The sequence below is a fragment of the Leptopilina boulardi genome, unplaced genomic scaffold, assembly GCF_019393585.1.
Source record: "Leptopilina boulardi isolate dan_hultmark-lab unplaced genomic scaffold, ZJU_Lbou_2.1 LbouV2_204, whole genome shotgun sequence".
Taxonomy (NCBI): domain Eukaryota; kingdom Metazoa; phylum Arthropoda; class Insecta; order Hymenoptera; family Figitidae; genus Leptopilina; species Leptopilina boulardi.
This window is the reverse complement of record NW_026137757.1, coordinates 1435263-1458565: the sequence shown is the minus strand read 5'-3', so window position 1 is coordinate 1458565 and position 23303 is coordinate 1435263. Positions and strand designations below refer to the sequence as shown.

General features: G+C 31.0%; 2 protein-coding genes across 3 annotated transcripts in view; one reads left to right on the top strand and one right to left on the bottom strand.

The window, feature by feature from the left end:
• LOC127278532 (uncharacterized) overlaps positions 1-12462 on the top strand; it is a 29875-nt gene extending 17413 nt beyond the window's left edge. For both annotated transcript variants that reach the window (XM_051300281.1, XM_051300282.1), the window contains exons 3-5: positions 504-1067; positions 3440-3776; positions 9143-12462. In XM_051300281.1, the coding sequence (XP_051156238.1) occupies positions 504-1067; positions 3440-3776; positions 9143-9267 (1026 nt within the window). In that variant the 3' untranslated portion in view covers positions 9268-12462. The remainder of the gene's footprint in view (positions 1-503; positions 1068-3439; positions 3777-9142) is intronic.
• Positions 12463-14908: 2446 nt separating this feature from the next.
• On the bottom strand, positions 14909-17694 carry LOC127278510 (basic proline-rich protein-like). Its single transcript, XM_051300245.1, has one exon. The coding sequence runs from the start codon at positions 17282-17284 to the stop codon at positions 14909-14911; it is 2376 nt and encodes a 791-aa protein (XP_051156202.1). The 5' UTR covers positions 17285-17694.
• Positions 17695-23303: the final 5609 nt, after the last annotated feature.

Genomic DNA, 23303 nt, shown 5'->3' with positions numbered 1-23303 from the left:
ATTTAAGAAGAAGAAGAAGATTACTGGTTGTCCGGAATCAAGTGCACTAAAAGAAGGTACCTTTTGGAAGACGCCACCTACAGCTACGAAATTGAACTAAACACACTCAAATATTTTTTTAAAATTTTCTCTACTTAATGTGCAACAATGTCCAAAAAGAATTTTTGCAATATCTTTAATACTTTTCTTACAATCAAAGTTTTAAAACGTGTCTTTTTGTCAATTCTAAACCAGAAAGTCCCCTTAATAATCACTAGCTTGCGATACAATAGACATGGAATTTCAAGAAGAATTTCTATTTTAACAATAGTTCCTTAAGTCTTTTATCATATGCGAGCATATGTACATATGAGTCGTATTTACAGTAGTATTTACGCTCATCTTTTAAATAGGGACGCTGGTAACTTTCAAAGGTACATTTACATATGTGTATTTTCGACCATGATATACGAAAAAATTCTGATTTATTTTATATTTATTTAAAATTAATGTTTGTTAAATAGGTAAAATTGTTGCCAGGAAAAGAAAAATATGAAACGACAACAAAAAACGAGTCCTGGCCTCAATGGAATGAAGAATTTGTTTTTAATCTTCGAAAGGAAACCAAATCTAAGTTTGGCAAAACTAAGGTTGTGGACGAAGAGCTAGGTGGATCTAGGTTCATTGTGGCCACTCTATATGCTATTTTAGAAGACAAGCCATTAGTTGCGACTGAAAAAAAAGAAAATGAGGAGAAAACTAAAACAAAAGAAAAAAATTCCTTGACCAAAAAAAGTGGGAAAAAGAAAGAAGATAATTGTGGATCTTCTACTACTCAGGATTCAAATAAAAATAAATTTTTCAGTCAAATATTCAGCAAAACAACAGACAAAGTTGCTGATCAAAATTCTCCAGAAAGGAAAATTTTCGATAAGAGACGAGTCATTGGAGCTACAAATGTTCCCCTTGATTCTAGAAATTTCATCACGAAACCAATTAAAGCCAAACATCAAAATGATGTGTCAACTGGCGATATGTGGAGAACACTGAAAGCCATTTCTAGCGGAATTACTGGAGCTGAAGACCGGGTATGTATGAATTCTTATTTAACATTATTTTTTTCTTTGAACCATTTGCATGAAACGATTCTCAAGCCCTAAGCACAACAGATTCTCGAACGTGCTGCATAAGATGAAAAGGGGAAGTATACTTCTTTCTTTTTCCAATTCATATATACATAATATATATATATCACGTTCACGAACCCACATAGCACGACTTCTTGCCCGGCTGAAAAAACTTGTACAAGAAAAAGTACAAGTTCTTGTACATGTTCATTAATGAACTTGTACATTTTCTTGTACATGTGCATTTATGATTTTTAAATTAAAAATTAAAAAGTTTAATGGCTGCGCAGTAGTTTTCTTAAGCCTTTACAGCTGCGCAATAATTTTTAGCATACATAAGTGAAGAGTCTTATAATTATAACTTATTAAATGTTACATGTCTCAATTCCGGATGCTGAACTTGTTCAAGAACATTTCTTGAAGATGTACAAAAACTTGTACATTTTCTTGTACAAGTTGTTTCAGCCGGGTGCTGTGAGGTTACTGTAAGGATATCTGTAGGGTTTGTAAGGTTACCGTGTAAGCTTCAGTAAACTTGAGGTCATCTTAAAACTTCCGCCATTACAGTAAGCTTACACAATAAAGCTAAGGTAAGCTTACACAGTAAGGTCGTGGTAAGTTTACATGGTAAGGTTGTGGTAAGCTTAGACGGTAACCTTACAAACCCTACAGATATCCTTACCTCACAGCAAGAAGTCATGCTATTTGAGAACCTATCTTGTGCTTGGGACTATAAGGTAAGTCCAGAATGTCCAACTAAGAGCATATGGTCACATGGAGCAGGTTAGTAGAATAAATTTGAGTCAATCAAATTTAAGTCTCTAGTGGAAAAAGTCACTTACCGTTAGAGACTATTTCTAATTGGTCAACTTCTGATTCGCTAATGCACTTAACTGCTTCATTGAAAGTTATTCTGGACTCAACATTAAACATCGCAACCCGTCGCTAATGACCCTGGCAGTCGATGCGACGTTTATAAACTCTAAATAAAAAAAATTAAACATCGCAATGATTGAACTTTGAATATAATTATTAAACTGGTAAATCATAATATCACATCCCTACTGGAAAAACTTATATGGAATTCAACATGGAAATCTATATTGGATTCCATGTGGGAATCCATGGAGGTTCCCATAGAAAAACACACTGGAATTTCGGACAAGATTTGGTATGAGAATCCACTTGGAATCCCTTATTGCCCAACAAATGAAAACTAATTCAGTTGAATTGAAATGAATACACCTTGGGCTTCAGTGAACCCTACTTAGCGACAAATTCGAATTGGAACTATGTTGCAATTCTCCTGAATTCGACTAAGCTGTATTTAACTTCCAAACTCTCTATTCGCACTAATTCATTGAACAAACTTTTGAGCTTTAATTTTTTTCAATTCGTCAGCACAAATTCAATAGACGAGTTGGTCATTTTTTGAATTCTCAACCGATGAAAACTCATTGGTACGAATTGAATTGAATATACAAATGGCATCACTGAATCTTGCTTAGATACAAATACAAATTGGACCTTGCCAAAAAAAGTTAATTCATTTCAATTCATCTGAATTAGTTTTTTTATTGGGTGATTGCCATGTAGGATTCCATATGGGATTCTACATGGAAACCCATACAGGATTCCCATGTGGAATCCCATATAGGATCCAATATAAAATTCCACATAGAATTTTGTATTTAAATAAAAAACAACTTTATGGAGTGACCACAAAATTTTGTCAGATTTTGTGTATATCTTACGGTTTTCAAAATGGCCAAAAAAATTTATTTCTTAAAATGTCAAATTTTTGAATTCCATATGGAATCCTACATGGAAACCAATAAGGTTTCCATGTGAAATCCCATAAGGGGTTTTTCAGTAGGGATCTGATGCGGAAACGTTTGAACCAAAGAATATCATTTCTTCCTTTTTTTCATGGACCCACAGGCTAAATACAAAAAAAATAATTGAAAATGATTTGAAATTTTCTTTGTTGAAAAACTAAAAAATTTTAAAGTTAAAAAAAATATTTCTAGGTTCAAGAAATTACCCAATAGTCAAAAAACCACGTTCGTTATAAAAATGTTTTAAGAACGTTTCATGTCCGACAAATAATGTTCTAAGACATTTTAAGAACAGTTAAAATAAGGTTCTAGAACATTTTTTTGGTGACTTGAAAAGTTCTAGAAACGTTTTTTGAACGAACATGGTTTTCTACCCACTGGGAATGAAAAAAAAACCTAAGTAAAATAATTTTTGTAACTTCATAAAACTATAAAACTGTTGGTTTTGGTTGGTCAAACTTGTGTTAATTATTGCCATGTGTTTTGAACTTATAGCGAGAGAATAAGAAAGGACAAGTTGAGATCTCCTTGTGTCAAGAGAAAAGCGATAAGAAAGATGGAAGTGGAGAATCCTTGGTGCTAACTCTGCTCCGATTGAGATGCTCTATGCAAACAATGCATGAACATGAAATGCTAAGAGGGCAAATGTATATTAAAATGTCAGTTATCGAGGGAGGTAAAGTGACTCATTTTTGGAAAAGCAATCGCTTTACACCCTGTATTTCCTTAAAGTTTGCACCTGAAATGGCTAAAGTAATTGCCGAAAACCCTTATGAAGGTGCTCTGAAGGATGTCAGTTTTGTAATAAAATTTATTTCAAAAAACAAGCTTGGTAAGTCTACTTCTTAATTATCAAAAGAATTCTTTTGTTTTTATGGTCTTTAAACAGCGGTACAGTGGCGAATTTAAGAACGAAAAATTTTAACTAAAAAAAAGTCACCTCATTTTGGTCAACGAATGCCACTCCTAAAGGTGCGTATCCACTAGGCGTACATAGCGCGAACACGAATGACCGACTTTTTTCATTGTCTGATGTGTTCTTCCCCTGTTCGTCAGACGATCCACCAAAATTTCCCAGCAAAATCGAAGGGTTTGGCGTTCAAGTTGGCACCGGAAATTTTGTTCGGTCTTGACTATTTACTTGAAACTTTTCGTCACGATGGGAGTACCTATGCAAAAACAAGGACGGGGTCCTTTATGTTGATTTCATAAAAATTTTGCTTTCTCATTGTGTGAAGCAAAAAATTTGCTTCCTCGTGGAGGAAGCTATGAATTTCTCCGATTCAATTGATTGATTTAAAAAAATTCGAGTTGAAAATTGTTTTAAATTAATTAAATTTTTTGAAAAATTAAGAAAATTTTAATTAATTTTGGGTGTAAAATATACTTTATATATACGAATTGATTCGTTTCAATGCAAGGAATACAATTATTTTATGTATTAACTTGAATTTAAACAAACACAAAATTTTTTAGTTAAAATATAAATTTTCGATCTTTCGATTTTTATTAATTATTAAAATTTAAATCAAATATATACTTTACATATATCAACCAATTCGTTTCAATGCAGGGAATAAAATTATTTCATATATAAACATGAATTTAAGAAAACACAACATTTTTAAGCTAAAATGTGAATTTTTGATTTTTTAACTTTTATTAATTCTATAAATTTCATTCAAATCTATACTTTATATACATATACCAATCGATTCATCTTGACGTAAGGAAGACGATTATTTACGGATTTTTGACCATTGCTAAAATCTTTCGAATCATGGGAAATTTTTTTTCTATTTTACGGATTTTGGAGCATGGTTAAAAACTTGCGAACATGATTTTTGATTTTTGCAATGGTCAAAAATCCGTAAATTAAACAAAATAATTTTCCCATGGTTCGCAAGTTTTTAGCCATTGTCTAAATTCCGTAAAAAAGAAAAAAAAATTTCCCATGGTTCGCAAGATTTATGCAATGGTCCAAAATCCGTGAAATTAAAAAATTGTTTCCCATGGTTCGCAAGTTTTTAGCTATGTTCCAAAATCCGTAAAATTAAAAAAAAATTTCCTATGGGAGATTGTACCATGGGAAACGGACATAAGCAATGGTTTTTGAGATTTTTGCCAAGGTTTAAACCATGGGTCTAATCGTATTTACCTTGGCAATCGATTTCGCCCATGGTTTTTATGATTTTACCCAGTTTCATTTTCACGCGGGTGTAGATTAAATAATTGAGATTTTATTGAACATTGCCTTACACTTTTTATTGCTATGTTTCAAGCAGAAATATTGTAATTTGTATTTTGCAAAAACACAAAAAACCAACATAAGCGAGTTCCAAACGATTCTCAGAGTTATATGTACATTCTGCTCTGCACCACAAAGTTACGTGATTTCCAAAATGGCTGTGAAAGTTGCGTACTTCACAGAAAATTAAAAGGTATTAAAATAATAAGCGTTACAGCTTATTTTAATGCCTTTTAATTTTCTGTGTTTCCAAAATGTCTTTGAAAGTTGCGTACATTCGACTTGGGGCTAACAATATATTACATTAAATTTTTCTATTTAAAAAATTTTTCAATTAAAAAAAAATTTTTGGAAAAAAGACGATAAAATTTTTTTGGGGTATTTTTAAAAATCCTCTCGTCATTTTTGAGAGATAAATGTGGTAAATAAGCCTACTAAATTTTACCCAAATCCATTAAAACCTTCTAAAGATATGGTGTTCACAAAAATGATCCACACACACATACATACATCCGGACAATTGATCAGGATCTCATATAACATGTCTCTATATAGAGGAAAATTTGTTTTCACCATTTTTAAAAATTTTATAAACGAAAGGACTACAAAGCTTCCTCCACGCGGAAGCTAAAAGGATCAAAAAAAGGGAAAGAGCGTTCGTGTCTTGTTGCCGGTCGATCCATCGGTTGTCGGTTTTTGACAATACCTTCAAAGGGAAAATATGAGTATACCCCCACTTTTGTAGGTACGAATGCAATTTACTGATGAACCCGCATATCTACAAAAAGTCTTGTTTTTCTCAATTGATCATAATTAAATTACAATTATTAATTAATATAAATAATTATATATATTTATATATGTATGTGTAAAATAATATTGATGTTAATAATAATGATTTAAAAATCATAATTACTCCTCCGCCTTCCAGTGATTTTAATCAAAAAATTGCAAAACTAATTAGTCGAAATAAAATTATTTATTTTATTTATTATTACTGTTACGTTTCAGAAGGAGATGCACAAAACTTATTATATTATATTATCTTTTAAACCTATATTTTATTTACGAAGCGGAAGGCTAAGGGAACAGGTAGGAAACAGAATGCTTTTGTAGATGAACCAAAGGTTTCTTTATTTTTCACTTTTACAAATATCTCTCGTAGAAACTGGCAGGCTGCTTTTGTTCAAATATCTGATCCCACTGAAAGCAGAATCAAACACTTAGAATCCGAAATTAAAATTTACAAAGTAATATATGGATCAAAATGACTTACTTAAAAAAAAGTTTTTATTAAAAATAAAAAAGTTATTAAGGGGCTGTCCATAAATTACGTCACACTATTTTAGATTACTTTAGACCCCCATGTCACACTTTTGCATACATTAGCGACATTTTTTCTGCTTGTTGTCAAAAATTAATTGACCCCCCCTCATTGAAAAACTCGTAAAATTGACTGACCTAGCGCGAGTTGAAGTCAAAAAAACAATTAAATTTTACGTTTCCAAAAAACCAGTTTTTCTCTTATATTTCGAAACCGGAAAAAGATAGAAAGTTTTTATTAAGAAAAAAAGATGCGCAATCGAATTCTGTATAAGAATAATGTTTGAAAAATATTAAAATTCGAAAAATAAATTTTGAGGGTCGAGGGGTCTTCGTTTTTCGGCCGAAAAAATTTACGTGCCATTCTAGAATCCAACGGCTCATTTTCTGTATTTAGAATTATTTTGGTTGTCAATATACTCAATAGAGTTAATATAGTGGAAGAATACTGGTACATTTGAAATTTATTTCTAATAATTATATATTAATTCAATTTTTACATATTTATATTAACAAAGTATTTTTAATGTCAAAAGAAGATAAAAATTATACTTAATTTTTTTTGATATTATGTAAGAAAAAACGTTTTATTAAACTTTTATGTCAGGCATTCTATTTCAAAACGATTCCCCTAGCAAACAATTGCCAGTATGAGCTAATTTTTAAATAATTATTTGTCCAACTTACTAAAATAAAATTGGGTCAATCCATTATATTTCGACTAAAGTCGTTGCTAACTAATTTTTAAAAATTATAATACTTTGCATGAATGATTTTGAAGTTATCAAGATCACGAAATGAAAAGAATTTTATTAAAAATTTAATTATTTATTGTAAAATATGAATTTAAAGTATGGTAGGTGCTGAAAACTATCAATTTACTAAGAATGAATAAATGTATGTATCAATTGGATATAATTATTTAAAGATGTGAAATAACATATAAAATATGATTTTCAAGGGCATCTGTCAACCTAATTTTGCGGTTTTTATTCATTAATTATAAAAAATAGGAACCATTAAATTGAATAAAAACATACCAAATATGAAGTTCTTGTTATAAAATTTTACAATTTCTTTGCATTTTTCTTCTCTTCTTAAGTTTAAAAAATATAGCATCAGAAATACAAAAATTTTTAATCATCTTTATCTTCGAAAATAGCTTCGGGAATAACGTGAAATTTTTAGTGTATGTATATTTCGTGTCCATTTAAATAATTTTCGAAGACCCATATTTTTTTATTTTTCTCCAAGAAAGTTATTGATGTTCAAAAAAAGGGAAAGGAATAAAGTGGCTATTTTGGTTTTAAATTTTTTATACTTATGAAGAAGAGAGAAGAAAAGAGCAAAGAAATTCTAAAATTTTATAACAAGAACTTCATATTTGGTATGTTATTATTTAATTTAATGGTTCCTATTATTTATAATTAATGAATAAAAATCGCAAAATTAGGTAGACAGATGCTCTTGAATATCATATTTTATATATTATTTCACATCTTTAAATAATTATATCACTTGATAATGATACATTTATTCATTCTTAGTAAATTTGAACATTTATTTTTTATTTTTATGATAAATTCTATGTTTTTTTTCATATTTTCTAATGGCTAAAAAATTAAGATTTCAGCACTTTAAATTCATATTTTACAATAAATAATTCAATTTTTAATTAATAATTCTTTACATTTCGTTGTTTTGATAAATTTTTTGTTAAAAATTTATTTATTTATTTATTATTTATTTATTTATTTGTGATGTAAAATAAATAAATAAAAATAAAAAATTTTTGTTAAAAAATCTTAAGATTCTAGGATTCCATCATATATGTAGGAATCTATGTAAAATCGTATATGTAGTATCTTACATAAGATCCCATATATGTTCTCACATGGATTCCTACATAGGAAATGTAAATGTAAATAATAATTCCACTCTTCCGCCGCCAGATGGTGATAATTTTTTTTCTCACAGTTGAGATCATTATTGAATACTATATAAGCTGAGAATTTAATTCAGAAGGTGTATTGCAAAGCACAATTTTTTTTTCATATAAATTGCAGTAATATTATTTAATTTTTCATTAAATAATTTTTAATTTTTGTTAACTGCCTTCTGTATAAAACAGCCAACATGAAATCCCAGTGATTTCCTATGTTCAAATCCATGTGAAATCATATGTAAGAATGCACATGAAATCCCATATGGTTTCCTATATTAAAACTTGTATGTAAGATTTCATATAAGGAAATCTTTAGAATTTTATATGATATTTTTTATAAGATTTGATGTGAGTTGATTATGAAGGAAATTGACACAAATAATATGCCAGAAAAATTATAGGAAATAATGTAGGAATTCACATAGATTTCAATGTAGAAACAACATCATAAATTCCTACATGAAATCATACACTAAATCGTGTCCGAATTTCATAATATGAAATTCGGACACGACCTAGGATTTCATAACGGTTTTTATAAAGGAACCTATATGGAATCATATATAGGATCCCATGTGGGGATTTTCAATAGGGACAAAAAATTTAAGTTAAAATTTTTAAAAAATCGACAAAAAAATATAGATTTGCAAATTTAGAATTAAAAATAATTATTTTATTTCAGGAAAAAAAACTACAGTTGGACACTTTGCTATTGGCCCAGAAGTTGGAGGAACTTATAGTGACCAATGGAAACAAGCTCTCGCAAAACCAGGCAATCAAATAATAAAATGGCAGTCTTTCGAATAAAACATCTTGTGGCATGACAAAGAAACTTACATCATGCAAATATTTTTATATTACAAATTTTTAGATTTATAAAAAGTAAATCGAGAAAATACTCTCATATTCTTAATTATATTTTTTATTAACTTTTTTGCATTTTTATTTATATAATATAAATAAACTGTGCTACCTTTAAAGTTTTCACTCTGAATTTTATACATAGAGATGCATGAACGTGTAAATGAACATGTTAAAGAACAGTTTTTCTAATATTCGTTTTCTCGAAAATTGTTTTTTATTTTTTGCAAATTTTAAAGTGCAACTTAAAATAAGGAAAATTTCATTTGTTTTTATTTTCAGTATACTCTTTGGCATTCGACGTATGCTTCTTTAATAATTGTAGTTAGGAGAGGGCCCCAAGATTTTTTACTGATGTAGTTTGTTTAGATGAAGCTTATTTTATATAAACAAAAAGCGAAAACAATTATTTTTCTTCTTATAACTCTGAGCCTGATATTCGAAATTTTTTATTTTCCTACTTCAAAACTGTGTAGTTATCAATCTGGAGAATTGAAATCTGTCGATATAGATACCGACAGTTCTGATCGTTATTTGACATTCTTTGTATAGCCATTAAAATTATTTTTTTTTAAATGCTATTTAATTTATAACAGTTAAAATTGTTAGAACTTTCAAAAAATATAATAAATTACATGATGTTCAGTTTTTATTTTACCCGTTTTTCAATGCATTCTATGATGGTGTCCATCTTAGGGACATTTCGATTTTTTCAAATCGAAATTTCCATTTTTAAAAAATATTTGTTTGCAAATTAAAATTTTTTCTTTATGGCCAAAAGATACCTTATTTGTGTAACTTTCATACGATATGCACCATTTTTAAATATTTGTGTTCTAGAGCAGAAAATCAAAACTATATATATCTTGGGGCCCTCTCTCCTAAATTATTTTTAGTGAAATTGTAAATAGTTAAATAAATAATAAATATGGCATAACTAATAGAAAATAGAAATAAAAAATTTCACACGCCGATGGATTTTTGCATTTTAAACATTCATTCATTCAATCAGAGGGGAAAATCAATCTACCTACACAGCACATTATATTTCCTAAACATTTCATGAATATTTCATTGAAAGATTTGAAATATTTCAATGCAAGGTTCATGAAATGTTGAGTAAAACAGGAAAATGTCCGCCTATAAGAAATATTGCCGTGCAATTTTGCTGAAATATTACACTTTAATACTCCTGCAATATTACACATGAAAACTCTGCAATATTCAGGAAACATTTCAAAAAAAGTTAGAAACTTTTTTAAAATATGAAATCAATCGTTATTTTCTAACATGTTCAACACCTTAGGATCCTGGAAAATTAAAAACTACTGCGCAGCTGTACAGGCCATAGAAACTGAGATCGACCAGTGCGCAGCATTTAAATGGAATTTTTCTATAATATTTTAATGAAATATTTCAGCAACATTACACGGCAATATTTCTTATAGGCGGACATTTACCTAATTTCAGCAATATTTCAAGGACTTCGCATTGGAATATTTCAAAATTTCAATGAAATATTTCAGAAATATTTAGGAAATTTCATGTGCTGTGTGGGTAGGTAAAATATTGAAGATGCCGCAACAAATCAACATGTTTAGCATGAGAATAACAGAAAATTTATGTCTAACTTTGCACATGTGGAACAAATTTCACGATATCTCGCTTAAATGATCATCTAGGATTTTAAATCAAACAGATTTGCAATGTCCAAACCTCCCTCACAGCATGGTATATCTAGTGAATTTCCCTTTTTTCATCCCGCGATGTCCCTGAGATAGCCCACTGCATGGAAAGAAATTTAGTAGCAATATTTGATAAATCTGATAGGAAATTTTAGTATTCTCTTTTTCAAACGCGGAACATTTGGGTTTGATAACGAAAATCGGTATATTTTTACCAATAGTCTTTTTAGTAAATATATTCCAGAAATTGAAATTATTATTTCGTAAATTGATAAATTTATACGAAAAACCAGAAGTAAGTTAAACCGACGCGCACTTCGTTATTTACTAAATTTATATGAAAATTTGGAAAGATTATTTCGAAATTTGTTAAAACTATACTAAAAATTCGAAGTGGTTCAGTCGTGACAGATGACGACAGAAACACCAATAGATTCTACGCCAAAGTTTTATCTCTTTCTCATCTCGAGGATAGAGGAGGATATGAACTTTTAAATGCACACACACACACATACACCGCATTGTTTTACAACGATTGGCTTATTTTTATTCCTAACCTATACAGAATAACGCTTCATATACAAATTTAATATATCAAAATCTGAAATAATTATATCATTTTATACAATTCTAATTACGAAATTTGAAATATTTGGTTAGAAAAATTAATAAAGAGCTTATTAAAATGTGACATTTTTGTGTTACAATAAAAAGATTTCAGATTTCGTAAATATTATATCAAATTTTCTTTCCAACTATATTAAATGTTCTTATTTTAATCTCCGAAAATCGTTTTCATGCCAAAATGTTCCGCAATCACGGTAAACTTGGTTGTATCTTTTTCTATTGCAACGTTTTGATGCATATAAGTTATATCAAAAAGAGATCGTTTTGTGTATCATTTTTAGAAATGATACACGAAACGGTCTCATTTTTTGATGCAAAAAATTTAATCAATTTATATCAATCATGGCCGAATTGAATCGACTCAAAATTAAACGAATTTTTTTCAGATATTTTGGTAATATTACAATTGCGGAGACCATTTCACTATTTAATTTGAAAATGAAAATAACAGAAAATCAAAGACAATGTGCAATTTAAAGAAAATCAAAGACAATACTTTTACGATACTTTTAGGAAAACAGTGATTGTAATCAAATATACTAAAAAGTAACACCATAATATCAAATATTGCTACAAACTTTCTTTCCGTGTGGATGGAAATTTGGATATCCAGGGATATCTTTAGGATATCCAAATTTCCGCTCTGTGCGATATCCCACTGGATATCCCTGAGATTTTCACACAGCTGATAAAATGTATACAGTGTAAACGTTTCCGGAACGTCTTTCCAAAAATACTTAATGTAAATCATTTATTGCAATGCAATATAAAGCTATGTTTATATGTTTGATGGAAAGAGAATTTAATAAAAAATGTATTATGATTATAATTGTGCATTTAATATTTTTGTTATAATATAATATAATATAATATAAAAACATAACAATAAATGAAATAAAAAAGTAGGAAAATTTGTAATTCAATTAATTCAATAATTATTCCTTTTTTAAAAAATCAGAAAGAAATCTACTATTATATTTTACCATTCGACAAATATTGAGAGTTGATAATGAACTGATGTCACTCATTATCATAATCTTCTCTTCTTTACCCATAAAATGTCAAGTACAGCAGTATGCTGTCAGTTAAAAAGTGATTTTTCGGAAAACTCTTTCCTTTTCCTCGATCGAGGTATTTTTATACTTTCTTTTTCTGTATATATCAAGAATTATGCATTTTCTACCGTTTTTCAATGTTTCAATAGTTTTTCATATTATTTTAGCAGCTTTTTAGACACGAGAAATATTGCGGATGATTGGGCATAATGCATTGGACAATTGAACAAACACTCCAATTGCCCGAATGCATTTTAGACAATTGAGCAAACGGCTTGCTCAATTGTCCGAACTGCTATCTCAAAAAATCCTTTTTTACTGGGTGTATAGTCTTTATCGAAATTGATACAATGTGAAAAAGGTAAAGCAACGTTAAATTCACCTTTCATATATATATATATATATATATGAATTATGAAATATGAAAATGAAAATATGAAATATTTTATATGTGAAACAAATGTAAATAAATTTCTTAAAGCAAGAAACTGAAATAGAAGATTTGTTTTGAGAAATGACTTTATCAGCAGCTTGAAATTTGAAGAAGAATACCATGTCGAACGTAAAAGATTATTTTACTTTAAGTAATGAAGATTTAAAAATGATTGAAAATGTAAATGAAATGTTAAATGATATCCCCCCCACAGCACTGAAACTTTCTTAAAGATTTATTTGAAATGTTCGGAATATTTAATTGCAAAGTTTAGTAAAAATTGTGTAAAGATTTAAATGTCCCGATTAAATAAATGTTCAGGAAAGTTGCAATTAAATATTCCGAACATTTCAAATAAATCTTTAGGAAAGTTTCGGTGCTGTGGGAGCCATAATTATGTATAAACAAGAATGATTAACCCCTTAAAGACGGGAAGAACAGATTTTTTATCAAAGATTTAAGGTCACCGTTCTCTGTATTCACGTGTGTCAAAAATTTGAGGAATTTTTTAAAACAAATTCATAATTTTATCTACGAAAACAAAAAAAGAAATTATTTTTGTCACTTATCATCCGAATGTTTTTGGAGTCGCTGATTACAAATCTGATGTCTGTTTTTCAAAATTCAAAAAGGCGATTCCAATTTGGAGCATGGATCATCAAAATTATAGGATGGCCAAAGAACGTGAATAACATTTAAAATCCAGGCTCCAAACTGGAACCGCCATTTTCAATTATGAAAAACGGACATCCGCTATTTTGAATTTTGAAAAATTGACATTAGAATTGTTATCAATGACCCCAAAAACTCCCGAGTAACGAGTTTTATAAAAATTATATGAATTTTCAAAAAAAAATTCCGCCATATTGGATCCGCTATTTTTAATTTTTAAAAATAGACATCAGATTCGTAATCAGCGACCCGAAAAACATTCGGATGATAAGTGACAAAAAAAATAAAAAATTTTTTTGTTTTCGTAGATAAAATTATGAATTTATTTTAAAAAATTCCTTTTACCGTCATTTTAAAACTGTTACGCCATATATGTAATATTCACAATACAATTCAATTCAATTATCATTGAAACCAGTTCTCAATATTTCTTTTTCTAGATGGTAAAATTAAATGTTTAATTAAGAATACGAATCTCAACGACATTCTGAATATTAGAATGGTAGTGGATAGATCTTTATAATTAAACTGTCCGAAGGGCATGTTATTAGTCTACCGGAATTTGTAAAAGGAAAAGTCATTTTTTTGTTTTATTGATTAATTTCCCATCAAATTCTAATCCTAACATTCAATACCACGATTTACTTGGAGCAAGTAAAATTTTCTTGATTCAATACAATTTTTTTCAGTGTACCGGGTTTAATTAATCATAAAAATTTGCAATTTTTATATCTATACATATCTACTCATGTTTTATTACTGACAATTCAATTATAACATTTAACAATTTACTATTTACGTAAATAATATACACAGCAGAACAAAGTAACAAAAATACATACATACATATTTAGTCTTAAAGTGGTAAAAAGTCTCGATTAAAAATCAATAAAGATTAAACGTTTTCCTCGTAAGTGACGTCAGGTTGATAATAGAACATAGTTCTAAGTTTTATAACATTTACTAACCCTACAAGTTAGTAAGAACGCTCCTTTTTACATGTACAATAACAACATTAGTAAAACCACAATAAATAATAAAAAAATGTCTGTAATGCAATTGCAACAGAAGTGCTTAGTTGAACAAGTTGCGATGGATTTAAGTGCATAATTTGTCTAACTTAATGGCGGCAAATAAGTAAGAGCTGGAGTCGATATACTAACCGGAATAGAAATAGATGGAGATAAATAATCTGGAAAAGGTAAAGGAGCAGGAGATTGGTAGTTGTATGACGGTAAAGTAGGGTATGAAGAAGGAATTGGTGGTGGTGAAGATGGAGAAGAAGGAGGTAAATAACTTCGATTCGGTGGTGATGACGGTGATGTAGGAATAGGATAATTAAATGAAGGTGGAGAAGGGTAGGAAGGACTAGGAGTTGGTCGAACAACCAGTGGAGGTGAATAACTTGGAATTAGTACAGATGGAGACGGAGGAGGAGGTGGTGGTGGTGGTGGTGGAGTAGGTGAAGGATAATTATATGGCTGTTGAGTTGGGTATGAAGGGCGAGGAGAAGGAGGTAAGTAACCTGGAGCTGGTGCAGGTGGAGGTGGAAAAGGTGGCCTTGGGGTAGGAGAAGGATAGTTATACGGCAGTGGTGTAGAGTATGAAGGGCGGGATGGTGAAGAAGGGGAAGGATAGTTATACGGCAATGGAGTAGGATATGAAGGTTCACGAGGGGTTGGTGGAGTTGGAAAAGGATAATTATATGGTGGTGGAGAAGGGTACGAAGGACGAGGAGAAGGAGAAAGAGGAGGTAAGTAACCTGGAGTTGGTACAGGTGGAGGAGGTGGTCCTGGAGTAGGAGAAGGATAGTTATATGGCGATGGTGTAGAGTATGAAGGGCGGGATGGTGGAGAAGGGGAAGGATAGTTATATGGCGATGGAGTAGAGTATGAAGGTCGAGGAGAAGAAGGAGGTAAGTAACCCGGAGTTGGTGGAGGTGGAGAAGGTGGTCGTGGGGTAGGAGAAGGATAGTTATATGACGGTGGAGTAGGGTATAAAGGTCGAGGAGGAGGTGAGTAACCGGGAGTTGGTGCAGGTGGAGGTAGAGAAGGTGGTCGAGGGGTAGGAGAAGGATAGTTATATGGCGGAGAAGTAGGGTACGAAGGACGAGAAGAAGGAGGAGGTAAGTAACCCGGAGTTGGTGTAGGTGGAGGTGGTGGTCGTGGGGTAGGAGAAGGATAATTATATGGCGGTGGAGTAGGGTACGAAGGGCGAGGAGAAGGAGGAAGCGGAGGTAAATAAGCTGGTGTTGGTACAGGTGGTGGCGGAGTAGGAGAAGGATAGTTAATTGGCGGTGGAGTAGGTGGAGGTAAGTAACCTGGTATCGGTAAAGATGGAGGAAGTGGTGGTGGTGGAGTAGGAGAAGGATAGTTATATGGCGGTGGAGTAGGGTACGAAGGGCGAGGAGAAGGAGGAAGCGGAGGTAAATAAGCTGGTGTTGGTACAGGTGGTGGCGGAGTAGGAGAAGGATAGTTAATTGGCGGTGGAGTAGGAGAAGGATAGTTATATGGCGGTGGAGTAGGGTACGAAGGGCGAGGAGAAGGAGGAAGCGGAGGTAAATAAGCTGGTGTTGGTACAGGTGGTGGCGGAGTAGGAGAAGGATAGTTAATTGGCGGTGGAGTAGGAGAAGGATAGTTATATGGCGGTGGAGTAGGGTACGAAGGGCGAGGAGAAGGAGGAAGCGGGGGTAAATAAGCTGGTGTTGGTACAGGTGGTGGCGGAGTAGGAGAAGGATAGTTAATTGGCGGTGGAGTAGGAGAAGGATAGTTATATGGCGGTGGAGTAGGGTACGAAGGGCGAGGAGAAGGAGGAAGCGGAGGTAAATAAGCTGGTGTTGGTACAGGTGGTGGCGGAGTAGGAGAAGGATAGTTAATTGGCGGTGGAGTAGGAGAAGGATAGTTATATGGCGGTGGAGTAGGGTACGAAGGGCGAGGAGAAGGAGGAAGCGGAGGTAAATAAGCTGGTGTTGGTACAGGTGGTGGCGGAGTAGGAGAAGGATAGTTAAATGGCGGTGGAGTAGGTGGAGGTAAGTAACCTGGTATCGGTAAAGATGGAGGAAGAGGTGGTGGTGCAGTAGGAGAAGGATAGTTATATGGCGATGAAGTTGGGTATGAAGGGCGAGGAGGAGGAGGTTGTGGTGGAGGTAAATATCCTGGAGTCAGTAAAGGTGGTAGTGGACCACTTGGAGAAGGTCGTGACTGAGGAAGTGGTGGATAATTATAATATGGTATATTTATTGATGATTGAACTGTTGATGGAAAACTTGGAATCCTTTCAATTACTTCTGGTAACACTTGATTTGGTGAAGGTAATTTGAATATCACATTCGGTTTTTGATAAATATAACCAGCTTGGCGGCGTATTTTTCTGGGCACGGATGTGATAACAGTCACTGTTATCAAAATATTGAGCTGAAACAATTTATCGTTCAATTTTAAACAGTACAGTGGAGATCTAAATGGAAATCTTACCCATCTTAATACTCGCATGTTCAACTTCAGTATTTATTAAATCTAATTTATCTGTGCCTTTTATATGAAAAATTTAAGCTTTACAAACGTGACTTCATTTTCTTAACCGCAATAAGGAGGTCGAGATTTATTAAATATTTCACTCGGGAACCGCAGTAATTATACTATTTAGTACTTCACGCTTCTTGTAAATACAGAACACTAAAATTGTAGAACTGTTAAAAAAACTTAGTAATTCATACTTAATGTCACCTTTACACAATCATATTTAATTCTTTATAACTATTAATTATTCTAAGGAGTGAGATTTCAGACATTTACTCCACATGTCAGAAAGACATTTAAACAGTAAATTAAAATTTAAATTAAACTTAACTAAGATAACTGTATGTCACTGTTTCTTGTGAAAAAATTATCTCAAAAGCGTTTTGACGACAAACTGTCATAAAATTTTGTAGACTTATTGGAGTCATGGAGTATTTTGATGTATATCTATACACCAAGATAAATATCATACTATTACACAGGCACACAAAAAAAAAAGTTGTCTGTTTCTTGAACTACACATATATTTCCTATAGTATTTTGGCCCGCTGAAACCGAATCTGAGGTCAGAATTGCTCCATCACCCTCAGTTTTTTTTTAAATCGACCAAAACCACCCTTAAACGGACAAATTCACACTTCGGAGATAAAAAATAAATCAACTTATTTTTTAGAAAAACCAAATTTTACATCTACGAAACTTTGCTCCACTAACTCAAAAACAAAGCCAGCATTGATCCAGCACCCCCTGAATTTTTTTAATCGAAAAAACTACCCCTAATCTGAAGAATCAAATTCAGGAGGTAAAACAATAAAATAACTGATTAAAAAATTTTATAACCAGGTATTTTTACTCCAGCAAGGCAGAAACAAATCCAGAAATGCTCCCTCACCCTCTAAATTTTTTTTAAATCGAAAAAACCACCCTTAAATAGAAAAATTCAAATTTAAGAAGTAAAAAAAAAATACTTTACCGGCTTTTTTTAAAAACAGAACCTTACATGTTTGTAGTTTTGCTCTACTAACTCAAAAAAACAAAGCCAGCATTGATCCAGCACCCCCTGAATTTTTTTAATCGAAAAAACTACCCCTAATCTGAAGAATTAAATTCAAGAGGTAAAACAATAAAATAACTGATTAAAAAATTTTATAACCAGGTATTTTTACTCCAGCAAGGCAGAAACAAAGCCAGAAATGCTCCCTCACCCTCTAAAATTTTTTTAAATCGAAAAAACCACCCTTAAATAGAAAAATTCAAATTTAGGAGATTAAAAATTAAATAACTGACTTTTTTAAAACAGAACCTTACTACATCTATGTATTTTCGCTCCACTAACTCAAAAACAAAGCCACCATTGATTCTTCAACCTCTGAATTTGTTTAATCGAAAAACCTACCCCTAATCTGAAGAATCAAATTCAGGCGGTAATACAATACAATAACTGATTGAAAAATTTTACAGCCAGGTATGTTTCCGCATTGCTTTAGTAAAAATACCTGGTTATAAACTTTTTTAATCAGTTATTTTTTTGTTTTACCTCCTAAGTTTGGTTCTTCAGATTAAGGGTAGTTTTTTTTATTTAAAAAAATTCAGAGGGTGATGGATCAATGCTGGCTTTATTTTTTTGAGTTAGTAAAGCAAAACTACATACATGTAAGGTTCTGTTTTTAAAAAAAGCCGGTAATTTATTATTTTTTTACTTCTTAAATTTGAATTTTTCTATTTAAGGGTGGTTTTTTTGATTTAAAAAAAATTTAGAGGGTGAGGGAGCATTTCTGGATTTGTTTCTGCCTTGCTGGAGTAAAAATACCTGGTTATAAAATTTTTTAATCAGTTATTTTATTGTTTTACCTCCTGAATTTGATTCTTCAGATTAGGGGTAGTTTTTTCGATTAAAAAAATTCAGGGGGTGCTGGATCAATGCTGGCTTTGTTTTTGAGTTAGTGGAGCAAAGTTTCGTAGATGTAAAATTTGGTTTTTCTAAAAAATAAGTTGATTTATTTTTTATCTCCGAAGTGTGAATTTGTCCGTTTAAGGGTGGTTTTGGTCGATTTAAAAAAAACTGAGGGTGATGGAGCAATTCTGACCTCAGATTCGGTTTCAGCGGGCCAAAATACTATAGGAAATATATGTGTAGTTCAAGAAACAGACAACTTTTTTTTTTGTGTGCCTGTGTTATCGTTTAAAATTTCTGGACCGATTTTCCCATAGATTTAGTATACGTAATTTGCTCTGGATCTATGCAAAAAACATTGTATACATTTTTTTTATTATATCGCATCTACAGAATTTTTTAAAAATGATTCGATTTCAATGTAATATTGATTATTTTCGTCAGAAAATGATTCTCTACAACTTCACCGTGGGAATTTTCAATAAACAAGCAAACCGTTTGGAAAATATAGCTATTTGTTTAAAAGAAAAACTTGTATTTTTTTAAACAAATAGCCATATTGTCCGCCTCATGATAATATTAAAATATTATTTAGATAATATTACATGACTTTATATTTAATGAAAAAATTGTGTCATGGCGGGAATCGAACTTTGAACCTATCGCACATCAATCAAGAGTCTTAACCAATTTTTTTATCCAGGTAACAAAGAGTACACCCACACAGCACAGTATATTACATCGAGTTTACAGAAAGTTTACATGTGAGAATTGTAAAGTAACATCGTAAACTGTCAGTAGACTTACTGTTAACTTAAAATGTCCGCTTTACTGTAAGCATACATGTAAGGTCGTGGTAAGCTTACATGGTAAGACCGTTGTAAGCATCCAGGAAGCTTACCCTATAGTCTAGCTGTAGGAGGTTACATTGTAAGCTTGCTGTACGGTTATTGTAAGATTACACTGTAAGCCTACAATGTTATTAATAAATAAATTTTATTAATATTTATGCGCAGTAGTTTTTTATGGCACCTACGGCTGCGCAGTAAATTTTATTTAACAAACCCTATCAGGGCCTATAAACTATTTTATCCAAATATCATTATTTATGAAAAAAGTTTATAATATAATATATATTATATAACATAATTATACTTAATATATTTTCTTATTATCTTAGCTTTCTTCGTGTAATATTTAACCATACTAAATTCTGCGTCGAACTAGCCCTATTTGAATAGATTTCTTTAAAAATTGACTGATTTATTGCTGTTTTTCTATTTTCAAGACCAGTAGCAAATTTAAGTATTTGTCAGTTTTCCTTAATTTAATTTAATTTAAATCTTCAGGCAACTTTTAAGCTAAACCTTTACCGAAGATTTAATTTAAATCTTTAGGCAACTTTTACGCTAAACGTTTACTCAAGTGCGGACATTTACACATTTGCACAACCCGTATTAAGCTTTGCCACTTTTTTCCAACTTGGCACACGTACAGCTTTAATACAGGTTTAGTAAACTTTCGGTGTTATGTGGGCATGAAGAAGAAAAATTTTTAAAATATAATTAATGCCGTAAACATCAGTTAAAGTTGAAAAATTAAAAAGTTACAAGGGATTATATTCATAAATATATGTGAAAACGGTTTTTTGGCTCTAAAATCAAAATTTGGGGGTGTTAAGCAAATTTTTAATATACCATTCTTCATAGTTTTTTGTTACCTACAACCTCTAGTAGGTCCGATAAAAAGTGTTTTTTAATTTTTTTGTAACACAGTATTATTTAAGGGGTGAAATGTATTGTTACGATTTTTCCAAAACTGAATGAGAGGGAAGGGGTTAAATGTACGTTTTTGAAAAACTTAAACAGTAAATTTTTGAAGACTTGTAACTTTTAAATAGAAAGATGGAAAAAATTTGACCTGTATGTTTTCGAATAGTTTTTTCCTGCTCTTTCGAATGGTGCAGAAAATTTTTGAAAAAATTCAATATTTGACCCTTTTTTTGAAAATCAAAAATTTGTTTGACTTTTTTTTAAGTTAGGTATTTTTTTTAGGGTTCCGTACTCGGTTCGGAACCCTATTAATATCGGTTTTTTTGAAATCGTGTATCCCCCCCCCCCTAGCGACCACACAAATTTATCTAGAGGGATGAAATTTAGTACACATATGTATTTTCACGTGTAGATTACAGGAAAAAATAGCGAACTTGATTGGAATTAATTAACATAGCGTTGTCAAGGAAAAACCATGAATTTTTAAGAAAAATGACTATGTACCCCCCCCCTAGCAGCCACATCTTTTGACATAGCCCGGACAGCACCGAAACTTCCCTGAACCTTGACTGAACCTCGCTTGACGAGGTTCGGGAACTTGAGTCGCGAGGTCCAAACGAGGTTGAGTTGATGTTTAAATGTCCGCGCATAATAAAGGTCAATCACGGAGGTCAGCTGAATATTGGATTTGAATTTCTGTTAAATATTAAAATTAAAGATTCTTGGCATATTGTGAGGGGATATTTAAGGAAATTAAAAATTCAAGATTTGTTAAATGTAATCTTTAAATATTCTGGAAATTTAGAAGGAGCATAAATACGGAAAAATAAAAAGAAAGCACATGAATTTAAAAAACTATTGAAAATTACATTTTCTATGACATGGGAAAGCGTAAATAAAACAGAAATTAATAGACAATCATAAATACAGTTATATTTATTAGTAATAAATTATTATTACATTAAATTACAAATAGTGTTTAACTCTTTTGACAAGAAATATTTTCAAATAGAAATGTTGTCTACAATGTGTGATGAAACAAAAACTCAAATAAATGAACGATTTACTTAAAAAGAAAATTTTGTTTATTGCAAAATTTGTACTATAGACAAAAAAAATGCATTTTCGTAATGATTTACTCAGAAAATTCTTCTGGATGAATTTTTTTGGCTCAATAAAATTTTTGTTGAGAATATTTACTAGGATTTCTGCCAAAAAAATTCTGATAACTCGTTTTAATAAAATTTGCATTTAATTTTAATTTCAATTTTTTTTTAATTTTAATTTTGTATTAGCACATGAAATGTGCCTGCAGACTCTCAAAAAAACCTTTAAAAATTTAATTTTTATGTAACTACTAATAAATATAACTGTATTTATGATTGTCTATTAATTTCTGTTTTATTTACGCTTTCCCATGTCATAGAAAATGTAATTTTCAATAGTTTTTTAAATTCATTTGCTTTCTTTCTATTTTTCCGTATTTATGCTCCTTCTAAATTTCCAGAATATTTAAAGATTACATTTAACAAATCTTGAATTTTTAATTTCCTTAAATATCCCCTCACAATATGCCAAGAATCTTTAATTTTAATATTTAACAGAAATTCAAATCCAATATTCAGCCAACCTCTGTGACTGACCATTATTATGCGCGGACACTTAAACATCAACACAACCTCGTTTGGACCTCGCGACTCAAGTTCCCGAATCTCGTCAAGCGAGGTTCAGTCAAGGTTCAGGGAAGTTTCAGTGCTGTCCGGGAGAGAGCTCAAATTTGGTACACTTATGTATTTTTACGTGAAAATTACAGGAAAAATAGCGCACACAATATTCAGCCCAGACAGTTCATATTTAGTTTACAAATGTATTTTTACGTGAAAAATATAGGGGAAAAAACCAGTCACGATTGGAGTTGATGATTAATTTTTTATCAAATTTTTCAAGAAAAATTGTATTTTTTCACCAAAAACGAAGAACATTTTATATAAAGGAATTGAAATTTATATATTTTTGCGTATTTTTACGTGTAGATTATAAAAAAAATATAGCGAAGACGATTAGAGTTGAAGGTCTTGATGCTGTCAGGAAAGAACTGATAATAATAGAAAAAATCATAAATTTTCTCCCAAAAACGAAGAAAATTTTATCTAAAGGGCTTAAAATTTATTCATTTTTACGCATTTTTGTGTGTATATTATAGAAATAATTTAAAAACATGATAAGAAGTTGTTTTAATTAAGTTTTTTTCGAAAGAGAAAAAAACGTGAAAACTACCATCCCCACTAAATAGTAACATCTAACTTTTGACAGTTTCCCCGTATGT